This window comes from Pelodiscus sinensis, chromosome 24, assembly GCF_052426305.1.
Source record: "Pelodiscus sinensis isolate ZL-2025 chromosome 24, ASM5242630v1, whole genome shotgun sequence".
Taxonomy (NCBI): Eukaryota; Metazoa; Chordata; order Testudines; family Trionychidae; genus Pelodiscus; species Pelodiscus sinensis.
The window spans coordinates 1,810,578-1,829,392 of record NC_143075.1 but is presented as its reverse complement, the minus strand read 5'-3'; the positions used below and the strand labels follow the sequence as shown (position 1 = coordinate 1,829,392).

At 54.5% G+C, this 18,815-nt stretch overlaps 2 protein-coding genes across 3 annotated transcripts in view; one reads left to right on the top strand and one right to left on the bottom strand.

Moving 5' to 3' along the window:
• Positions 1 to 284: 284 nt before the first annotated feature.
• Positions 285 to 7,450, top strand: THAP3 (THAP domain containing 3). 2 transcript variants are annotated; one of them, XM_075906140.2, is made up of 5 exons: positions 285 to 440; positions 1,905 to 2,097; positions 4,479 to 4,535; positions 4,938 to 5,033; positions 5,740 to 7,450. In XM_075906140.2, exons 1-5 carry the CDS (start codon positions 364 to 366, stop codon positions 5,995 to 5,997), a joined length of 681 nt encoding a protein of 226 aa, XP_075762255.1. In that variant the 5' UTR covers positions 285 to 363; the 3' UTR covers positions 5,998 to 7,450. The 2 variants fall into 2 exon arrangements, with proteins under 2 accessions (XP_075762255.1, XP_075762256.1); XM_075906141.2 differs by lacking the exon at positions 4,938 to 5,033.
• Positions 7,027 to 18,815, bottom strand: part of DNAJC11 (DnaJ heat shock protein family (Hsp40) member C11) — a 64,794-nt gene continuing 53,005 nt past the window's right edge. Inside the window, exons 10-16 of the mRNA XM_075906136.2 lie at positions 14,615 to 14,731; positions 13,356 to 13,511; positions 13,046 to 13,115; positions 11,185 to 11,242; positions 10,133 to 10,275; positions 9,287 to 9,416; positions 7,027 to 8,788 (exon numbers count right to left, since the gene is read on the bottom strand). Of these exons, the coding sequence (XP_075762251.1) occupies positions 8,763 to 8,788; positions 9,287 to 9,416; positions 10,133 to 10,275; positions 11,185 to 11,242; positions 13,046 to 13,115; positions 13,356 to 13,511; positions 14,615 to 14,731 (700 nt within the window). The 3' untranslated portion in view covers positions 7,027 to 8,762. The remainder of the gene's footprint in view (positions 8,789 to 9,286; positions 9,417 to 10,132; positions 10,276 to 11,184; positions 11,243 to 13,045; positions 13,116 to 13,355; positions 13,512 to 14,614; positions 14,732 to 18,815) is intronic.

Below are 18,815 nucleotides of genomic sequence, written 5' to 3'. Positions count from 1 at the left end.
TCTCCCCGTTAGTTATTTCAGCGAGTGGCGCTTGTCTCGCGCGCAGAGCCCGGCACGAGCGCGGACCCAGCTCCAGCCGGCGGGAGGGGCCCGGGCGCAGCCGCGGGGGGAGGGGCGCCGCGGAGCGGTTTGACGGTGACGAGCAGGAGGGGAGGGGCAGGGCCCCTGGCGGCGCGATGCATGCTGGGAGCGGCGGCCCTTGCGGGCAGTGTTTCACTCGCCGTGCCCGGGGGGCGGGGGAGAGAGAGACCAGCGCCCCGGCGCATGCGCGGGAAATCCAGCCCAGCAGGCGCGTGCGCCGGGGCGGCTCGCTCTGAGGGGCGGGGCGGCCATCTTTGTTGGGGGCAACGCGCGGGGCGGGCCATGCCCAAGTCCTGCGCCGCGCTTCGGTGCAGCAACCGCTACAGCAGCCGCTGCCGGCAGCAGCTCACCTTCCACAGGTACCGCCCCTCCCCCTCCCACAGGTACCGCCCCTCCCCCTCCCCCTCCCCCAGGTACCGCCCCTCCCCCTCCCACAGGTACCGCCCCTCCCCCTCCCCCCGCCCACAGGTACCGCCCCTCCCCCTCCCCCCTTCCACAGGTACCGCCCCTCCCCCTCCCCCCTCCCGCCCCTCCCCCTCCCCCCCCTCCCACAGGTACCGCCCCTCCCCCTCCCCCAGGTACCGCCCCTCCCCCTCCCCCCTCCCCCAGGTACCGCCCCTCCCCCTTCCCCAGGTACCGCCCCTCCCCCTCCCCCCTTCCACAGATACCGCCCCTCCCCCTCCCACAGGTACCGCCCCCCCCCCCCCCCTTCCACAGGCACCGCCCCTCCCCCTTCCACAGGTACCGCCCCTCCCCCAGGTACCGCCCCTCCCCCTCCCCCTTCCACAGGTACCGCCCCTCCCCCAGGTACCACCCCCTCCCCTCCCCCTTCCACAGGTACCGCCCCTCCCCCTCCCCCAGGTACCGCCCCTCCCCTCCCCCTCCCACAGGTACCGCCCCTCCCCCCTTCCACAGGTACCGCCCCTCCCCCTTCCACAGGTACCGCCCCTCCCCCTCCCCCTTCCACAGGTACCGCCCCTCCCCCTCCCCCTTCCACAGGTACCGCCCCTCCCCCAGGTACCACCCCTCCCGCTCCCCCTTCCACAGGTACCGCCCCTCCCCCAGGTACCACCCCTCCCGCTCCCCCTTCCACAGGTACCGCCCCTCCCCCTCCCCCAGGTACCACCCCTCCCGCTCCCCCCTTCCACAGGTACCGCCCCTCCCCCTCCCCCAGGTACCGCCCCTCCCCTCCCCTCCCCCCACAGGTACCGCCCCTCCCCCAGGTACCACCCCTCCCCCCCACTCCCCCCTTCCACAGGTACCGCCCCTCCCCCTCCCCCAGGTACCGCCCCTCCCCCTTCCCCCTCCCCCTCGAACCGCCCCTCCCCCTCCCCCCTTCCACAGGTACCGCCCCTCCCCCCCCCCTTCCACAGGTACTGCCCCTCCCCCTTCCAGCTCCTCCCCCCTCCCCTTTCACAGGTACCGCCACTCTCACAGGTACCGCCCCTCCACCCTTCCACAGATACCGCCCCTCCCCCTTCACAGGTACTACTCCTCCTGCCTTCCTGGTACTAGCCCCTCCCTCCCTTCCACAGGAACAGGTCCCTCCCCCGATATCAGCCCCTCCCCCCTTCCACAGGTACCGGCCCCTTCCACAGGGGCTGCCCCCCCACCTTTCACAGGTACCAGGCGCCTCCCCTTCTCACCTTCCAGAGGTACCGCTCCCCCACACCTGCCACAGTTACTAGCCCCCCTTCCTTTCATGTGCTTTCCACAGGGAGTAAAGTCCTGCCCCCCCCCCCATCTGCCACAGGTACCAGGGTACCACCCCTTCCCTTGCTACTTTGGCTCAGGCCCTTCCCCACCTTGCCTCTCCCCTGCAGGTTCCCGTTCAGCCGGCCGGAGCTGCTAGCACGCTGGGTGGGGAATATTGGCCGTGGCGATTTCCAGCCCAGTTCGCATACAGTGCTCTGCTCACAGCACTTCCAGCCCGACTGCTTCAGCGCCTTCGGCAACCGCACCAACCTCAAGCCCAATGCCGTGCCCACCCTCTTCGCCTTCCCCTGCACCGTCTCGGTGAGCCGCCAGCTGGGCCCTAGCCGTGCTGCAGGGAGGGGGCGGGGCAAGTGGTTAGAGCAGGGCCATGAAATGGGCAACTTATTGGGCACTGCAGTCCCTCCTTTCCCCTTCTGTACAATGGGCACAAGAGAACTGAGCTCACCCTGTCCTCTCCCAAAGCATCACTTTTTCACAGGTCATGTGAGCTGCCTCCGTGTCCCAACTGCTTTGCCCCTTGGCTCAGTGAAGATGCTGCTCCCTGCTATTTGTTTGCTTAGGGAGGTTGGAGAGATTTAAAAGCAGGTTAGATAAACACCTGTCAGGGACGGTCTAGATCATGTCTGGGCAAAATAGAGCCTGCCGGCTGGATTTGGCCCATGGATGCAGCAGAGAGCCTCAGGCAGGTTCCCTGCTTGCCTCACCTCACCCACACACTGCTCAGAATAGCAGCTGCTGGGCCGTTTCTCTTTCAAAACTGTGAGCCTGGAGGGGATGAGGGGGAAGGGTTAAAGCACTGCCCCCCACCTCCCCACACCCCTGCCCAGCACAATCCCCTTGGCTGGTTTCTGGCATGAAACACCACATCCCCCGCCTCTCCGGCTGGTAGTTATTACACTAGGGATGTGAAGGACTAGTTGACTATCAAGTAAGTAAATACTTATTGGGTAGTTGAGTCGACTAGTTGATTCCCCTGCCTCTTGCTGTCTCTATCAGAGGCAGCAAACTGGGGGGCAAGAGAGGATACTTCAAAGCAGCAGCGCCGCACGGAGCAGATCCTGGGCTCCATGTGGTGCTGCCCCTTTGAAGTACTGCACAGAGCCCGGGATCAGCTGTGCAGCACTGCCCCTTGCAAACGCCGCCACGCCATTTCCAAGCGACAGCGCTATGTGGAGCCTGGGGTCAGCTTGGGGACTCCCTAGCTGACCCTGGACTCCCTGCGGCAGTCCCCAGCTGATCCCAGGCTCCAGCATGGCATTTCAAAGCACAGAGCCCGAAGTCAGCGGGACTTCCCTCTGGCCCCGGGCTGCATGCGGAGTTCCACATTCCTCCTTTGAAATGTGGAAGTGACTATCAACTATTGATGGAAATTCCATCAATTACTAAATTACTCATTGGTTAACATCCTTAATTCACACACGCACATGGTCCTGCAGCCTGTGTGGGGGTGAAGCAGGCTGCATGCCTGAGTCACCCAGGTAAGTCTCCTGGCCAGCCCCTCCCTTCCCCAACCCTCTGCCCCCCTACTCCACATACCCAAACATTCTGCTCCCTCTTGCACTATATCCCCTGCTGCCTTAGGTCACAACCCAAACTCCTGTACCACAATCCCCTGCCCCAGGTCACAACTGCCTCCTTCACCCAAACTCCTTCCCAGGCCCCACTCTCCCTCCTGCAGCCCGCTCCCTTCTGCGCCCAACCTCCATTCCAGACATTGCACTTTCTCCATGAATATCATGGAAGAGTGCAGCCCTTGACCACTTTCCAAAATCTTGGAGTCTCCCTCTCCCCCGGGTCAAAAATTATTGCCCACCCCTGGTCTGGATAGTGCTTGGTTCTTCTGTGAGCGCAGGGCACTGGACTTCCCTTCCACTTCTATGAGTCTATGACTAAATCAACTCTCTTTGATTGTTAACCTAACCCTATTTCCACTGAAATCAGCAGTAAAAATACCGTATCTGTAGAGTATGGGAGTGATCAAATCTAGTTGTGTGTTAAATGCACTGGGGCTACTGGCGCTGCTGGGAAAGTACTAGTTGCTTCTGTTAAAAAATAATTCATCTTTAGCTGTTATTTTAATCCTTCTAGTTTTTCAATATGCTGCAGCAATAAAGGTTTGGATTTCTACCCAGAGAAAGAGGGTTTTGAAAAATGGCTTACTGCTTAAAGACTGTCTTCCTCCGTGAATTCCCATACACCTATTCTTGCAAACTGTACACTTTAAAATACTGACATATGAGGGAAGCATGTTCCACTCTCCTTTTAACAAACACATGGTAACTCTTGGCTACCAAAGGGCCTGAACTGAGCTATTACGCAGAGAGCCCCAGTTCTCGCAAAAGTGAAAGGAAGAAGAGATCCTACCAGTTCTGAAGGAGATACTAGTTCTCCTGGAATTGGTAGTTGGTTAGTTATAACTGACCTTACATAAACGAAGTGTTCATGCATATACACCTAACCCAGTCTTATTCCTATTTTGCTTAATCAAATAATATAGGACGTTTCTGTTAAATCCTTTGTGTAAAGCTTAAGGATACAATCCTACATTGTCTTGAAGACTCTTGATAATTTTTTATTGCTGTATTTTCTCCTTGGAAAAGGAAGCATGTTGCAGACTTAGCAGGTAATGCTAGGATTCTCAGAAATGTCACACTAATCTCAGGGCCTTGTCCTTCCTATAGCAAATCAGGCAGGAGAAGAGTCCTCTACACGATCCTCAGGATTCCCAATTGCCAAAGGTACCTTTGTCCCTTCCAGCCTTTTTGCATCTTTTTGTAAAAACGTGAGGGGAGGGCAATGCAGCATTTTGTTGCACAGCACTTGATTCTGCCTAAGAGTTGGGGCCCTTTCTAGCCGAAGTATTGCCTTTTGCAGATACTTGTCTAAATATACTAAACTGTGCGCAGTTAGTATTTTCACTGGATGTCTGACTTGGGAACAAACTAAAAGTTTCAGTCCCAATAACATGTTGCTTCTATTTTTAATTTGTTGTTTTTGTATTTTATGTTGAAATAAAAACGAAGGCCTGGAGGGACTGCATGGCTCATTTACACCAACAACAGAGATCACTTGATGCTCTAATAATAGTAATGTTGAAAATAAGAGCTGTTGAGTTTGGGTTATTCTCCTGGTCTCTTTAGGACTTGACAGGGACAGAGGATGGAAGGAGATTAGCTGTAGAAACCATTTTGCACCAAGAGAGCCAACCCAGTAGAACAGAGGAAGCAATAGAAGAGGTAAGAGCCAGTTTACCTCACCTCAAGGAAAACCATACACTATTTTTGACAATAACACACAGCTGAGCTCAAGGCACTTCAGCGGCAGGGAAGCAGAAATGAGTGACTTATTTCATGGAGAGAAGAACTGGCGCTAGAGGCCCTGTGCACTCCTGCCTTACTATGGTACTTACCGGCACTTGTTGAGCTTCACTTGCTTGACCTTGCTTCCAGACTAATTCCCTTTGTGATGAGGTTGGTAAGAGCTCAGCCACTGCTCGTTCCTAGGGATTTGACTTCAAACACAGAGGGTCCCTTGCGAAAAGAATTCAGTGCTGAGCTTTGTCTGTCCAATGCACAACTACTATGCAGCTTGCCTGGAAAAATGTGTCTAGTGGTCATTATGGGAACTGGGCAGACAGGAGACCTGGATTACGCTGTTGGGTCTGTGACTGACTAGCTGGGTGTTGAGCAAAATGCATCCTCTTACTGTACAATGGGGAGAATGTTTGCCTGCCCTGTGATGTATGGAGACATGTTAGCCAATGAGAGAAGAGGGCAAAGTACCGTATCGAGTGGGAAGGCGTCAGTTTGAATCCCAGCACTAGAATAGGGGCGGCTCCAGCAGCCCAGGGATCAGATGCATTAGTCATGAGTGTCTCCCCACATAACCCCCAGCTAGCTAGAGCTCTGCATCCCTCACTTTCATTCCCTATGTTCTTTTCAGATTAATACAACTAAGGCAACAGAAGTGGAGGGTTTGCTGCTGCAGTCCAGGCCTCCAGTGCAGATACACCACCTGGGTCAGACCTCAGATCACAGCTATGCTGTCAGTGACTGTGCTTCCTTAAAACAAAAACTCTTCCAAGCACTAGATGAAAATGAAAAACTGCGAAAACGCCTGAAGGTTAAAAGCATGGAACTGAAGAGGATGTGTGCGCGACTCCAGGCCTGCAGCAAGGAGCAGCAATGCCAGGCTAGATAACCTCCTGGGAGGGACCAGGGCCTGACTTGCTGAACACTCATCTACCAACAAGAACAAGGGTTCAAGAAACTCCTGGCTGGAGTACTTGGAAAGTGAGTAACCTGCTCACTCTGGATTCTGACGAGCACCGCTTAAAGTTCATATATATCATAACTGCCCAACATGAACATGGTCCAGTAAGAACAAGGGAAGGAAGCTTGGCTGAGAAGTACACCATAACATCCCCTCAACCTGCACTTCTTGCCTGAACCTTGTAATCTAAATACCTTCATATTAAGCAAGAATGCCGGTTGCATCTAGGTGTGTGAGAAGAGACTGGAAGCTTTTCTGGCAATTAGTTCCCACACTAAATGTAGCCTGGGGATGTGGAAACTGTAGTTAAGCTAGTGTCAGGTCATCCAGATATGGTCTTTTCAAGGTCTGAAGTAATTCCAAAGCTGTAGAACTACTGCAAAGGTCAGAAACCACTTTTGTAAATCACAGCACCTGCTCGTCTTTCCCCATCCCCTTCAGTGTAATTTATAAGAAAATAGATTTCCATGACAGCAAAACTGTAGGACAACTGTTTACATCAGGAAAATGTCAGTGAGAGGGTGAATTTTATTCTTCTGTAAAATTCATGAATTGCTGTTTAATGTCTCATCTTTATTCTGTGGCTGGATTTTAGCTGCTCTGTTGGGGTTTTTTTAAATAAGTAACAGCAAATGTTTTATTGCTAGTTTGTACCTACTATTTCTAGCATCGCAATCTTTACTCAATTCCCACGCAATCCTATTATGATAAGTTCTGTGGCAGTAGTTAGAGCAACACTCTTCTATGGGATAGTGCCTCCTTAAGAAGAGCTTCCATCCCCGACTAAGATATAGCAATAAAATAAAAATTGGGTGGGAGGAAGAGGTGATGCCCATTTGAGCATCCTACCCAGACATCATCACTTACTGTAAACACCACCATTCTAGGTGGGTCTTGAAAGATTTGAAAGGGACCAAGCTTATATATTTACAAAAATATAACTAACTCACCACCCACAACTTTCAAAGAAGGTTTATTATGACAACACAGTGTTTTCTCTTCCACCAACTAAATGAGATGAAGTAATCGATATGTGGAAGATCCATCTGTAGCAAAGGAAACACTGGGCAATTTTCAACTGAAAATTGATTCAACACAAAATTTATTGCACAGTTGACACTTAGCTTCAGATCAAAAAACACTGTGAAATGGTAGTGAATGAAATGCATTCCTAGAACAGGCGCCGTTCACACATAAAAAGATTAGATTTTTCTGATAAAAAATGGGAAGCAGCACTTGATTGTAGGAGCAAGTAGGGGCAAGTTAATTATCAGCTTTCCTATAATAGCTGTGATAAACCTGCTCTTGAACAAGGACTATTGCAAATGAAATTCCCTGATGTGATGTCATGCTTGCGAGGGGGAGACAGCGCTGATATAAGTGAACAGGACAGCAGTTACACTGCAGACAAAAGGGGCCAAGGTGCGTGTCAGGAAGTTATTAACTCCAGAAGCAACAATGCCTCTGCCAGTAGATGCTTCTTCCTAAATCTCTCGCATATAAATGATGAGGCTTCCCCTCCCCCAGGACTGGCTAAGAGTAGAACTACATTTCAGTGCCTGCCTAACAGCCACCATTCTCCCTTTTATATACATATCTAAAAGTACTACGATCCCAGAGACTTAACAGTGCTCTTTCCAGCAGTCCTGCTACTTTCAGCTATGCTGATAGAGCAAGTGCACTGTTCTGGACATAAGGTAAATCAAGCAGGGTTTGTATGTGAAAGCTGTTCAGGGAATCTAGCCACTAGGATTGGTGGCAGTCACTGTTTTGAAGTTTTCAGTTCTTCCTCATATTTGGCACATACCTACACTTTGGTCTGGCTTACTTGTATCAACTTCATTTCCCTGTTTTCCCAGTATAAAATCAGATGGGAAGAGTTGCAGCAGCAGGCACAGAACTGTTCAGTTAATCTAATTCACTTTACCCCCCAAAAGACTTAAAATGCAGTCCTGGGTGAGGAGCAGCAAAATTATTTTGACAAAGAGAGTGGTTATAATCCAATTACTCTGGAGCAGTAATAGTGCTTGGGACAAATGCTGAAAAAGGTCCACGTGATTAGGAAAAGCAGAGAACTTCATTCCAAACATACTTGTCCTTAAACAAAAAGACCATTTTAAATAAACAAGTGGGATGAACACCACATCCTCTGTCCAGTAACAGGATTGATCGAATGGATTCTGAGAAGTGGCCACAAACTTCACTTTCCCCCTAGGAGCAGACAGGGTTAAAACAGCCATTTGTTCTCAGTTCAGGAGAACTTAACCCCAACCCTGTGATCTTAAGGGAAAGTGAGAGTGAAGAGTCCGTCTCCAATTCCCATCTTGCTGAGAGTAAGAGAAGACTGGACAAATGAGCTGCAGTTAACACACAGCAGGAAGGGCTTGGGTACATGGCAGCTGGGGCTCTACCCATCACACCTCCCAGGCAGGTGGTGGGCATGCAGTATGTTCTCAGCCATGTTTCTATTGGTTGCCAATCCATAATCCAGGGCAGTATTGCCTTGGAGGTACCTGTAAAAGCAGGTTCTCTCACGTTATCCCTTCGCATAATTGGTATGACACCGCCTTCTATATGGATCATAAAAATAAAAACATCTCTGTTTCTCTTTCAAACTTGTAGAATCCGGGGGGGAGGTTTTGCAGCTTCTGTTGATTCAGGTACCATACGTGCCTCCCTGTTTTCTCACCAGGTTAGCCATCCGCATCAATCCTGTGAGCTGTTAACAACAAATGGACTCAGTGCATGTTAATGAATTGATGTCCTAACTCTCAACATTTACCATAGTGTCAGTTGCAGAACAGAATTACTAGCAGCGAAGGAAATCACTCAGTGTGAGCTTCTCACCTACTTACAAAAGCTTCAAAAGTAAGACATCACGCACACTAAGAGATGAAGCTTCAAAACTAAGAGATTCTCCAAAGGATAGCTCGCACACAGTCTGGGGTGCCCACGACTGGCTTAGAAGGGATGTGTACTCCTCAGCCAAATCCCAGTGCAGTTATTTAGCAGACATATATCCAGAGCATGCTAGCTCCTCAGAGCTAAGGCTCCAGTGCCCCTGGAGAGAGATCTCAACTACTAACAGCAAGGCATCTCTGATGCTGGACATGAGTGGAGTGCAGCATAGCGAAATGGCTGGGGAGACCCTTTCCTCTCTGCCGGGTCTCTGGGGCTTGGTGACTGGCGGAAGGAGAGAACAATCCTTGCTACTTACATTGCTTTGGTATCCTAAGGGCCTCACTGTCAGCAGACATCACCTGGTGTAGAACTCCCCGAAACTGATACAGCACCTTCAAACTCTTCTCTTCGCCCACACATGGGTCATAGAACCCTGGCAGCCCGACCTTTGACAATGAAAACAGCACACTGAGCACTCTCCTGCCACTGCTTTTAGGGTACAGTAGAAAGGGAGTTTTGAAAAGACTTGAAGCTGGTCTGCACATGGGACACCATCAACAGGAGGTAAAAGGCCTTTCAATCCCACCTGCCCAAAAAATGGCTTAGAATGACACTTTCCCATTTTATTCAGTGGTTTTCTCCCCGCCACCTAAGTGAGACCCTCCCACAAACAACAAGGAAAACAAGCAGAAGTGCCTGCAGAGCAGCCATGGTAATGGACATTCAAGCAGAACCGGAAAATAATTCTCCCTTCTGATCTTTCAGCTAGTGATCTGAGGCGTTATTTGTCACCTCCAACATGAGCCAAGTGCAGCTGCTTCTCACCCGAGAATAGTTACTACACAAGGGGGACTGGCGAGGAGGGACACAGAGCACAGGCCACCTGACTACCCCAATGTGACTCCTCCCACACCACTTCCAGCCCCGGGAGGGCTAGGACAGCCACATTCAGGAAGACAGTCAGCTCTGTTAGCATTTAAACATCCAACAGAACCCTATCACTGAAGAGCGCTGGAGAACAGCTCCTCCTGTGGCTGCCCTGGTTCTGGACTGGCGTTTTGCTTGGTTGGTTCACCTGCCTTCTGCCTGGGGGGGTGGTGTGCAGGGCCTGCAGCAAAGACCAACGCCTACAAGGTGATGGATCCTTCAAGTCACTGCATACCTTGGAGGCCTCTGTGAGGATAAGCTTTGAGTCCTTCACTAAGCACTGCAGGGGCACAGTCACATCTATGACCTTCACCTTCTCATTCTTCCTGCTGTTGTCATTGACAAACTTCCCATACCAGGCATTCACGACAATCAAACCTGCATTCCACACAAGCACAAAGACAGGGTAAAAGGCTCTTCCAGGTACCTGCAGAGACACTGACCAAGAGATCAGCCCAACCCCTTCCCTAGCGTTCTTCTCAGACCGCCAGAGGGAACAGTTTTCAAGAAGCAGGGAGGGCAAACCTCACACAGTTCCCGAATCATGCACAATGCTAGGCCAAGCCCCTCCCGGAGCCAAGCAAGCGTTTCAACTAGGACTTAAGGAGAATCCCTGAGGTGACCCGACCCCGTCACACCACACAGAATGAGCGGTGACCCTCCCCCAGGGCCTGGCCTATTTCCCACCCAGGGCCATCCCTAGGTAGAGCTGCATTGCCACAACAGATGCCATGAAGTTCTGGAATTAACCCCTAAAGGTGGCAGCTCCCACATCTCAGCTACTCCGCTCCAGGCAGGCTGCAGACTCAGGAAGATGTCATGCTCGGTTCATTGGAACACTATCTTTGCAAATGTAAAGCCTAGTACGTGAATGGAAGAATTGAGATTCCAGCTCATGCTCTAGCAGCACGATCCAGACGCCACGGGCTTCTCAGCTCAAGAGGATACAATTCACACCTTGATCTATTTGCCACGTGGCCTCCCAGCTGCCATGCAGAGGGAAATGAGGAAAGCTGCTTGGGTTTGCTCACTATTGTCTGAACCGCCTGGCCCCGTTCCCCATCACTCACGTTGTACAACAGTGTCCTCCCTCAGGCTCGAGTGCGCTGTCCTGGGGCTGTTCCCCAGTGGTACCGGAGAGCTCATGCTGAGCTGTCAATAAGTATCAACCCCCCACCCCCATGCCCACCTTGCACCTCTCCCCAGCCCCCCAACTCCACAGGGATCCCACGTCCCCCTCCTCTCCGCAGAGCCGTCACAATACGTCAGGCATGCTGCACTTCTTACCCATCCTGGCTTCCTCTGCCTCAATTATCCTCCGGACAGACTCCTGCATTAGCCGCACCTGCCACAGCACGAAGGACAAAACCAAACCCAGCAGTCAGCTGCCATTGAACAGATGGGAGCTCCAAGGGGGAAGTTTCCTTTAGCTGAGAGGGGTCTGAGCACGGTCTCAGAGCTCACCTGAGCGTCAATAGCCCCGTGGTGATGAGAACAAAAGCAGGGGCAGGAGAAATGCCCCGACCGCGCTGGGCGTGCACAGCCCGGGACGGCCAGGCACCAAGAGGGCTCCAATCCTGCCTGGAGCCCACCCAGACCAGGGGAGGCGTGCTGGAGAAACGGAAGAGCGCCAGCAGCCGTGGCTCGAGGGAGGCTCTGCATTCCGCTACCCTCGTCCATGCCGGCCACACCCTCAGCCAGGGTGAAGGGGAAGATTCAATCTTACTGCCTGGGTCTCCTCTTTCCCTGCCTCCAGACTGAGCATTGTGTGGCAGGAGATGGGCACAGATACCGCGGGGCAGGGGTGGAGAAAAAGAGCCTGGGGCCGCCCTGAGAGGCTTGGGTCTCTTTGCCCTGTTTTTTATGGTGAGAATGCAACCGGGTCCTGTGTGGGGGGACCACCCCTCCCATTTTGACCAGGACAGTCCCTGATGGAAGCCCTCCCTCGGGGTCCCAACTCTGTAAAACACCAGGCGCGTTATCCCATATTTCCCCTGCCACGGAAGGGAGGTCGCGGGGGGAGCTGCCAGGGCTTGGAGCTCCAGTAGCTGAAGCTCCGAGCACTGGCGGCTCCCTTCTCCCCAGGGAAGGGAGCCACCCACACTCGGAGCTTCCACTACTGGAGCCCCGAGCATCGGCAGCTCTGCCTCCCCCCCCGCAGGGCTAACGCCCCAAGCACCAGCGGCTCCCTTCACCCCACTCCTTCTGCAGGGCTAACGCCCCGAGCACCGGCAGCTCCGCCCCCTCCAGGGCTAATGCCCCAAGCGCCGGCAGGTCCCTTCACCCCACTCCTTCTGCAGGGCTAACGCCCCGAGCACCGGCAGCTCCGCCCCCTCCAGGGCTAATGCCCCAAGCACCGGCAGGTCCCTTCACCCCACTCCTTCTGCAGGGCTAACGCCCCGAGCACCGGCAGCTCTGCCCCCTCCAGGGCTAATGCCCCAAGCACCGGCAGGTCCCTTCACCCCACTCCTTCTGCAGGGCTAATGCCCCGAGCGCTGGCTACTCTGCCCTCCCCGCCCCAATGCCTCAAGCACTGGCAGCTCCGCGCCCCCCAGGGCTAACGCCCCGAGCGCTGGCAGCTCTGCTCCCCCCCCCAGGGCTAACGCCCCAAGTACCAGTGGCTCTCTTCACCCCACTCCTCCTGCAGGGCTAATGCCCCGAGCGCCGGCAGCTCCTCTCCCCCCCCGGGGCTAACGCCTCAAGTACCAGCAACTCCCTTCACCTCACTCCTTCTGCAGGGCTAATGCCACATGCACTGGCAGCTCCGCCCCCCCTTGGTGTCCCATATTGGGTACAGGGAAATAAGGTCACCGTAGTCCTGAGGGAAGGTGGAAACGCTCTGCTTGCTTCTGCAGCAGTCCTCATTGGCTACTCTTCCCCAGGGGGCTGGCCAGCATGGAAGGGAGCCAATCAGAGGGGGGATTTTTTCCTCCCAGACAGGGCTACAATCCTCCAGAGGGCTGGAGTTCCTCCATTACCGTTGGACTGGCTCCAGCCCTGGCCACAACCACCCCTCTGGAAGAAAGGGCGAGACCCGGCCGCACCGCGGGGGCTCTGCACAGGACCATGGGGACACGGCTGGGCGGAACCACACGGCCAAGGAAGAAATTGAAAGGGAAGCCTGGGGAAGGAGGGAGGGGCCACTTACTGCAGCTTCTGCCTCCTGCTTCTTCTGCAGCACGTCACTGGCTGAGCTTTCCCTTTGTTTCTCCAGCTCTCTGCCACGAGGAAGTGGGGCAACAAGTTCATCACAGACATTCAGTGCGAGGACGCACTGCCCACGCCCCCGACTGGCCCCAGACCTCACTGGGTCAGGATGGCCTCAAGACCTTGGCTGGAGATTCTTTACCATGGTCCCGTCAGGCCTCCCCACTTGAGCCCCCACTAGAGCAACTGTACTGCCGAGAATGCCCCTAGCCCTGCCAGCCAAGCCCAGCAACACGTGACCCCCGACTCACTTCTCCTTTTGTGCCCTGAGGTAGGGTTTGATGATTAGCCTGTGCATGGCGAAGTAGACAATGAGGGGTCCCACGGTGGCGTAGAACACTGCGCTGGGGAGCAGCTGATCCGTCAGATGGACAGGGAAGAAGTAGGTCTGGCTGGCCCGGTTCAGCCTAACACAAAGAACAAGGCAACTTATCAGAGTGGTTTGGGATTCCAAAGCCCTGCGCAGGACACATCGCGTGCCAGCCAGCGGCCTCGGCTCCCACGCCGCAGCCACCCCCACGGGCAGGGGACAGGCTCAACTCTGAACCCACAATGAAGCCTCGACCAGAACAGCAGTGTGGAGGCTGCTGAAGCCTGGCAGAGCCCTTACTAAGGAGCCAGGCGTCTGTCTGCTTGAGATACTTGGTTGGAACAGCAATAACGCGCTAGGGCCTAAAAAAAAATCTTCAGGCCCAATCATCCCTTCCCCAGGGAAATCAGGAGCAGCTGCTGCCTCTGAAAGACTCCGCTGGTCCCCGCCATCACCCCCAGTAAGGGGAGGCGCAGGGCTGGTCCCCATCCCAGCGCGAGACGAGCAGTGCCCTGCACTGCACAGGACCAGAGGATGCTCTAAAGGAGGATCACGTTCACGCACACGCCTTGCACGAGGGGCAATATTAACGGTCAGATGCTTATGGCCCAATTCATTTGAGCAAGTCTGTCGCGCTCTGAAGCCTAATCACCAGGACCGGGGTCTCAGTGTTTTCGGAGCGGTTCGGCAGCGTTGGAATGCCCTCTGCTGGCAAAATCAAAATATGCGCGTAGAAGTCCGGTGAGTGCCTCTGCGCGAGCAGCTCACGCTCAGAGTGGAAACTGCTGTAGTCTTCACTCGAGCAATCCACGGTGCTCACTAGCTGTCCCCTAAAACAATGTGCCTCGCCTGAGTTTTAAAATGCACCCTTCTACTCGCACACTAGTGCCCACTGAGATGCCCAGCCCGCAGAGGAGCAGGCTTCGAGGGCCCCCTCCCTCTACCGAAAGGGAGAGCAGCTCCAGCCTGCTCTGTTTTACAGCATGTCAATTTTAATTCGTGGAGCCGAGTGCCACAGGGAGGGGGCAGCCTGCAGGTTTAAGTGATCTGGGGCTGCAGCAGGCAGGGAGCCCGACCTGCCTTGGGGGTGCTGCCAAGATGCCTGAGACACCCGCCCCGCTCCGCCCCCGAGTGCATCAGATACCAGGACACAGGTTACAATCAGAGTCACCAACATTGCAGTTATAATCTTGAACTGACTTGATTTTCAGAGACACTCCCTGAGGAACACCAACACTGACAGCGGCTCCTAGAATACTGTGTCTGGAAATCTTCCTCTCTGCTCCGTATTCCACTATGGTCCCAAAGAAACCTGCCCTAGGATGACAAAACCAGAAAACAATACGACAAGGGCAAAGTCTCCAATTTCTCTTTTAATATCCAATTCGATTTACCACGTGTCACAGAGGAGAGGTTACCCGCCTTGTGCCCTAACTGGCGATTTTCATCAACAGGGCCTGTGCCCTAGATCGCTTTGTGCTCCAGTACAAGGGTCTCCAGGCAGGAGCACATGGGCATGGAAGAACCGCCTCCACTCCAATTCCTTTTCAACCCTGCAAGTCTAGCAAGGAGATTCCAGGGCACATGGGAAGGGGTGGGACAGTGGAGCACCCACAGGGACACACATCTGGAGGAAGTCCAGTTCCTGGGCTAGAGACTGTGGCACCACCCCCATCCTTCACAGCAATATGCGCATCTGCTATGAATATGGAATAACTAAGATGTATTTTAAAACCAACGAGGAGTCTTGTGGCACTAACAAAAATACGTATGGTAGCAAGAGCTTTAGTGGGCAAAACCCACTTCTTCAGATGAGCTGGAGTGGGGGAAAAGGGAACCCAGAATTTATAACCAGAAAAGAAGAGGGAGAGAAAAAACCCGTCACTTGCAATGCCGGTGCTAACGAGACTAATTGAGTGGCCTCCCATACTTGGCTTTGCTGGGAACGAGGTGTTAAATGCAAGGATCGGGGGTTTGAACATGGTACATCCAGATGCAGGGAAACAGTCACATTTGCATAGAAGATCAATTCTGCTCTCTCCCTCTGTAATTGGCTTGTGAAATTCCCCTTTCTCCGCGAGGGCTCATGAGAGAGGCGCTTGGACAGGCTGGTTTACGGAATGACTGTCCCATTGCCGTGCGTGTATCACTGCGGGGTGTGAGGTTCGGAATAGTGGCCATAAACACACCTGCACTTAGCCCAGGGGAGACCGCTTGGACGGGCCATTAGGGCAGCGATGGCTAAGCCACCGGATCCAGCCCGTGGACACCCTGCCGGGACCCTGGCCGTGCAGCAGCTCCGGGTGGCTCGCCCCTCTGAGTGCGTGTGATCTGCCCGCCCACAGCTCCTATTGGCTGGAAACAACCGGCCAGTAGCTGAGAGACTGGCCTGGGGGACGGGCAGCGCAAACCTCTCCCTCTCGTGGAGCCAAGCGCCAGAGGGAGGGGGCAGCCTGCAGGTTTAAGTGATCTGGGGCTGCAGCAGGCAGGGAGCCCGACCTGCCTTGGGGGTGCTGCAGGCTGGGAGATCCTTAGGTAAGTGCCTCCCAGCCAGAGCCTGCCTCTGGCACCCCTGCCCCTCCTGCCCCCCAACTCCCTCCCCCAGGTCACCCACCAAACCCCCTGCACCACCCTGCCCTAGATCACAACTCCCTCCCAGACCCTGTACCCCCTCCTGCACTCTACCCCCTCCCTGACCCTACACCCCAATCCCGACCCAGCTCACAACCCCCTCTTCCACCCAAACTCCCTCTCAGACCCACACCGTCTGCTGCACCCGTCCCTTAGCCTGTGCGCCCTTTTGCACCATCCTAGACCCCACAGCCCCTCCACAGAAAAGTGCAGCCCTTGACCCCTTATCAAAATCCTGGAGTGGCCTCCCACCAAAGATTATTGCCCACCCCCGCCTTAGGGGAAACAACGGACATTTGAAAATGCTAATCCCCCACCTCTCTCAGATGCTGCTGACAACCCTGACTCTTGGCTGCTCTGACACTGCAGGGTCATGTCACCTGACCCTGGACTCCCTCTTGCCTGCTAATAGTTTTTCACTAGTAGGGGGTGGGTATCTAGGTTCCTGCCCTAGGTAAATCCTATTTAAAGCTTGGAAGTGAGAGAATCAGGATCGGGTTCTGTTCTTCACTCACGCCTGGCTCAAGATGACTGCTCAACACCTAAGACTGAACCGGGGAAGAAAGGACAAAACCCGAGCTGGGAAAGGCATCTGGTCTCTGAAAAATGCTTAACACACCACTGAGGATGAGAAGCTGCTATTTGTAGGGAGCTTCCTTAGCGTATGGCTCAGTGAAACCCCAGTGCATCAGGTGGCACCATCCCCTCCCTTCTTCTGAGGGGCCTCTCTTCCGGGCCCGAGTGTTAGTGGAGGGGCCAAGGAGGCTGATTTCGTAGAACAGGGCCACTGGAAGCCACGTCAGCTCTAAGCAAGCCCAGCACCGTGCTGGGAGAACGTGCACCCCAGAGCCCAACCAACGTTGGACACACCCTGTTTTTCACAGGGCCCACTGGGATTGAGCCCTGGTGGAATAAGCTATCCACTGGAAACACGAAGGGTTCCTAACAGGTCAAAAAGCATCCTACGACCGGCTGCGGGTGCAGAATGCAGTAGCTGGAAGCTGAAGGTTGGCAAGTTCAGCCTGGAGAGAAGGTGCATTTCTGAGAGCGAGGGTATTTAACCACTGCAACAATCCACCAACGGCCGTGGTGGAGTCTCCACTGCTGACCGCTATTAACTCAAAACAGGCTGCTTTTCTAAAAAACGGCTCTCGGAATAATTTTGGGGAAGTTCTATGGCCTTTGTTACTGGTCAGATTAAATGATCATAATGGCCCCTCCCTTCTGGCCTTTGAATCTAGGCATCACTAAAATTGTTGGGCAAGAGCAGACACATGGAGGGTGTCCAACAGGGAATGCCGGGGGTCCTTCATCTCCTCCAGTGGAATCTGTAAGGGCTCTTGGAAGGTATCCATTTCAGAAGATCTTGAAAGGCCTTGAACTCATCAGCATAAAATGGCAGACAGGCAGGCAGGCAGGCACAACGTGTCGTCTGGCAAGGAGAACCTGTGGGAAGACAGCCCTTCTTCTTTCTCTGCTGGCCCTTGCGGGGCAAGATCCAAGAGTGGTGTTATTGATCCTGGCGTGCCCCCTTACAATCTGGGGCCTGACAGAGCTGGCCACCATCAGGGGCCACAGGTTCCAATAACCCCGCTGTGGTGGATGGGGCAGGGGGCTGGGGTTGTCCTTGACAGGGCTGCCGGTTGTATCTGTGGTTGGAGCTTATTCCTTGGGCTGCAGCTTGAGGGAGGGAGTCTGGCATGGGAAAGCAAAGGAGCCTTGCATGGACACCTTGGAATCCGACGAGGTGTCCTTCCCCGGGTCTGTCAGCTGGACCAGCAGGACTTACCAGTGCAGGTGCTCGAGTCAGGGCCCCGGAATGGCGCCAGTACTGGAGACCAAGACTTGTTTGGCTAGTTAGACGGTGCCAGAAAGTGTCTCAGTTCTGGATGGAAAACCTCCTCAGTAGCCTTAAAGAGTCTGTGCAGGCTGGTGACCATGGTGGGCGGGAGGACAAGCCCCCAACATCAATGGCAGGACAGAGATTAGGCAACTCCAGAGGTAAGTCAGTCCTGGCTCAGCAATGGGCACTCACATCCCTCCAGAGTCCGCATGGAGGAGGAGACAGCACGGTGCCAGGGACTCTGGCCTGAGCCCTCAGGAGTCAGGTGGTCTGGAGACAGTCCAAGCGCAATCCGGGCCCACTCTCGGCTGGCTCGCTGACAGGCAGGTACCAACCCCGATCCCAGCTGGTCTTCGGAGCCCTTGTGCTTCCAAGCACTGAGGCCAGAGCGGACAGCGATGCCGAGCGAGGTAGGTCACCGGAAAGCGTCTCAGTGCAAAGTGTTGGCGTCTTACCCAGCGCCAGGATCTCGGTAGCAGAGGGGCTGGGAGCGTCAGTACCTGTGCTGGGATGGGAGGTCTAGCAAGGCCTGGACCCCAGAGGTGACTTTCCCCTTCCCTTATCCCAGTCTGGATGGTCCTAACAGGGCCGCAGGATCCTTGCCTACACCAAGGCAGTGACGGTAGCCAGCTCCCGGAGCGACCACGGGCCTGGCTTGGACCTGCAGATCTCAGACAACACTCCATGAGAGGAGTTTCACTGCGTTCTCCCTGACCGGCCTTTAAACCCTGTGACAGTGCAGATCGCCCAAGCCTAGCGACCAGCACGATGCCCCACTGCATCACACCCTGAGCAGACCTTCCACTGCCACGAATGGGGGCTTGCCCAGCCGCGGTGCAGCGTGACCGTCTGGCACTGCAGGGAAAAGCCCTTGGGCAGGTCAGGCAGGGTTTGAAGCCGGGGTCTTGGGCACAACCATTACTCAAG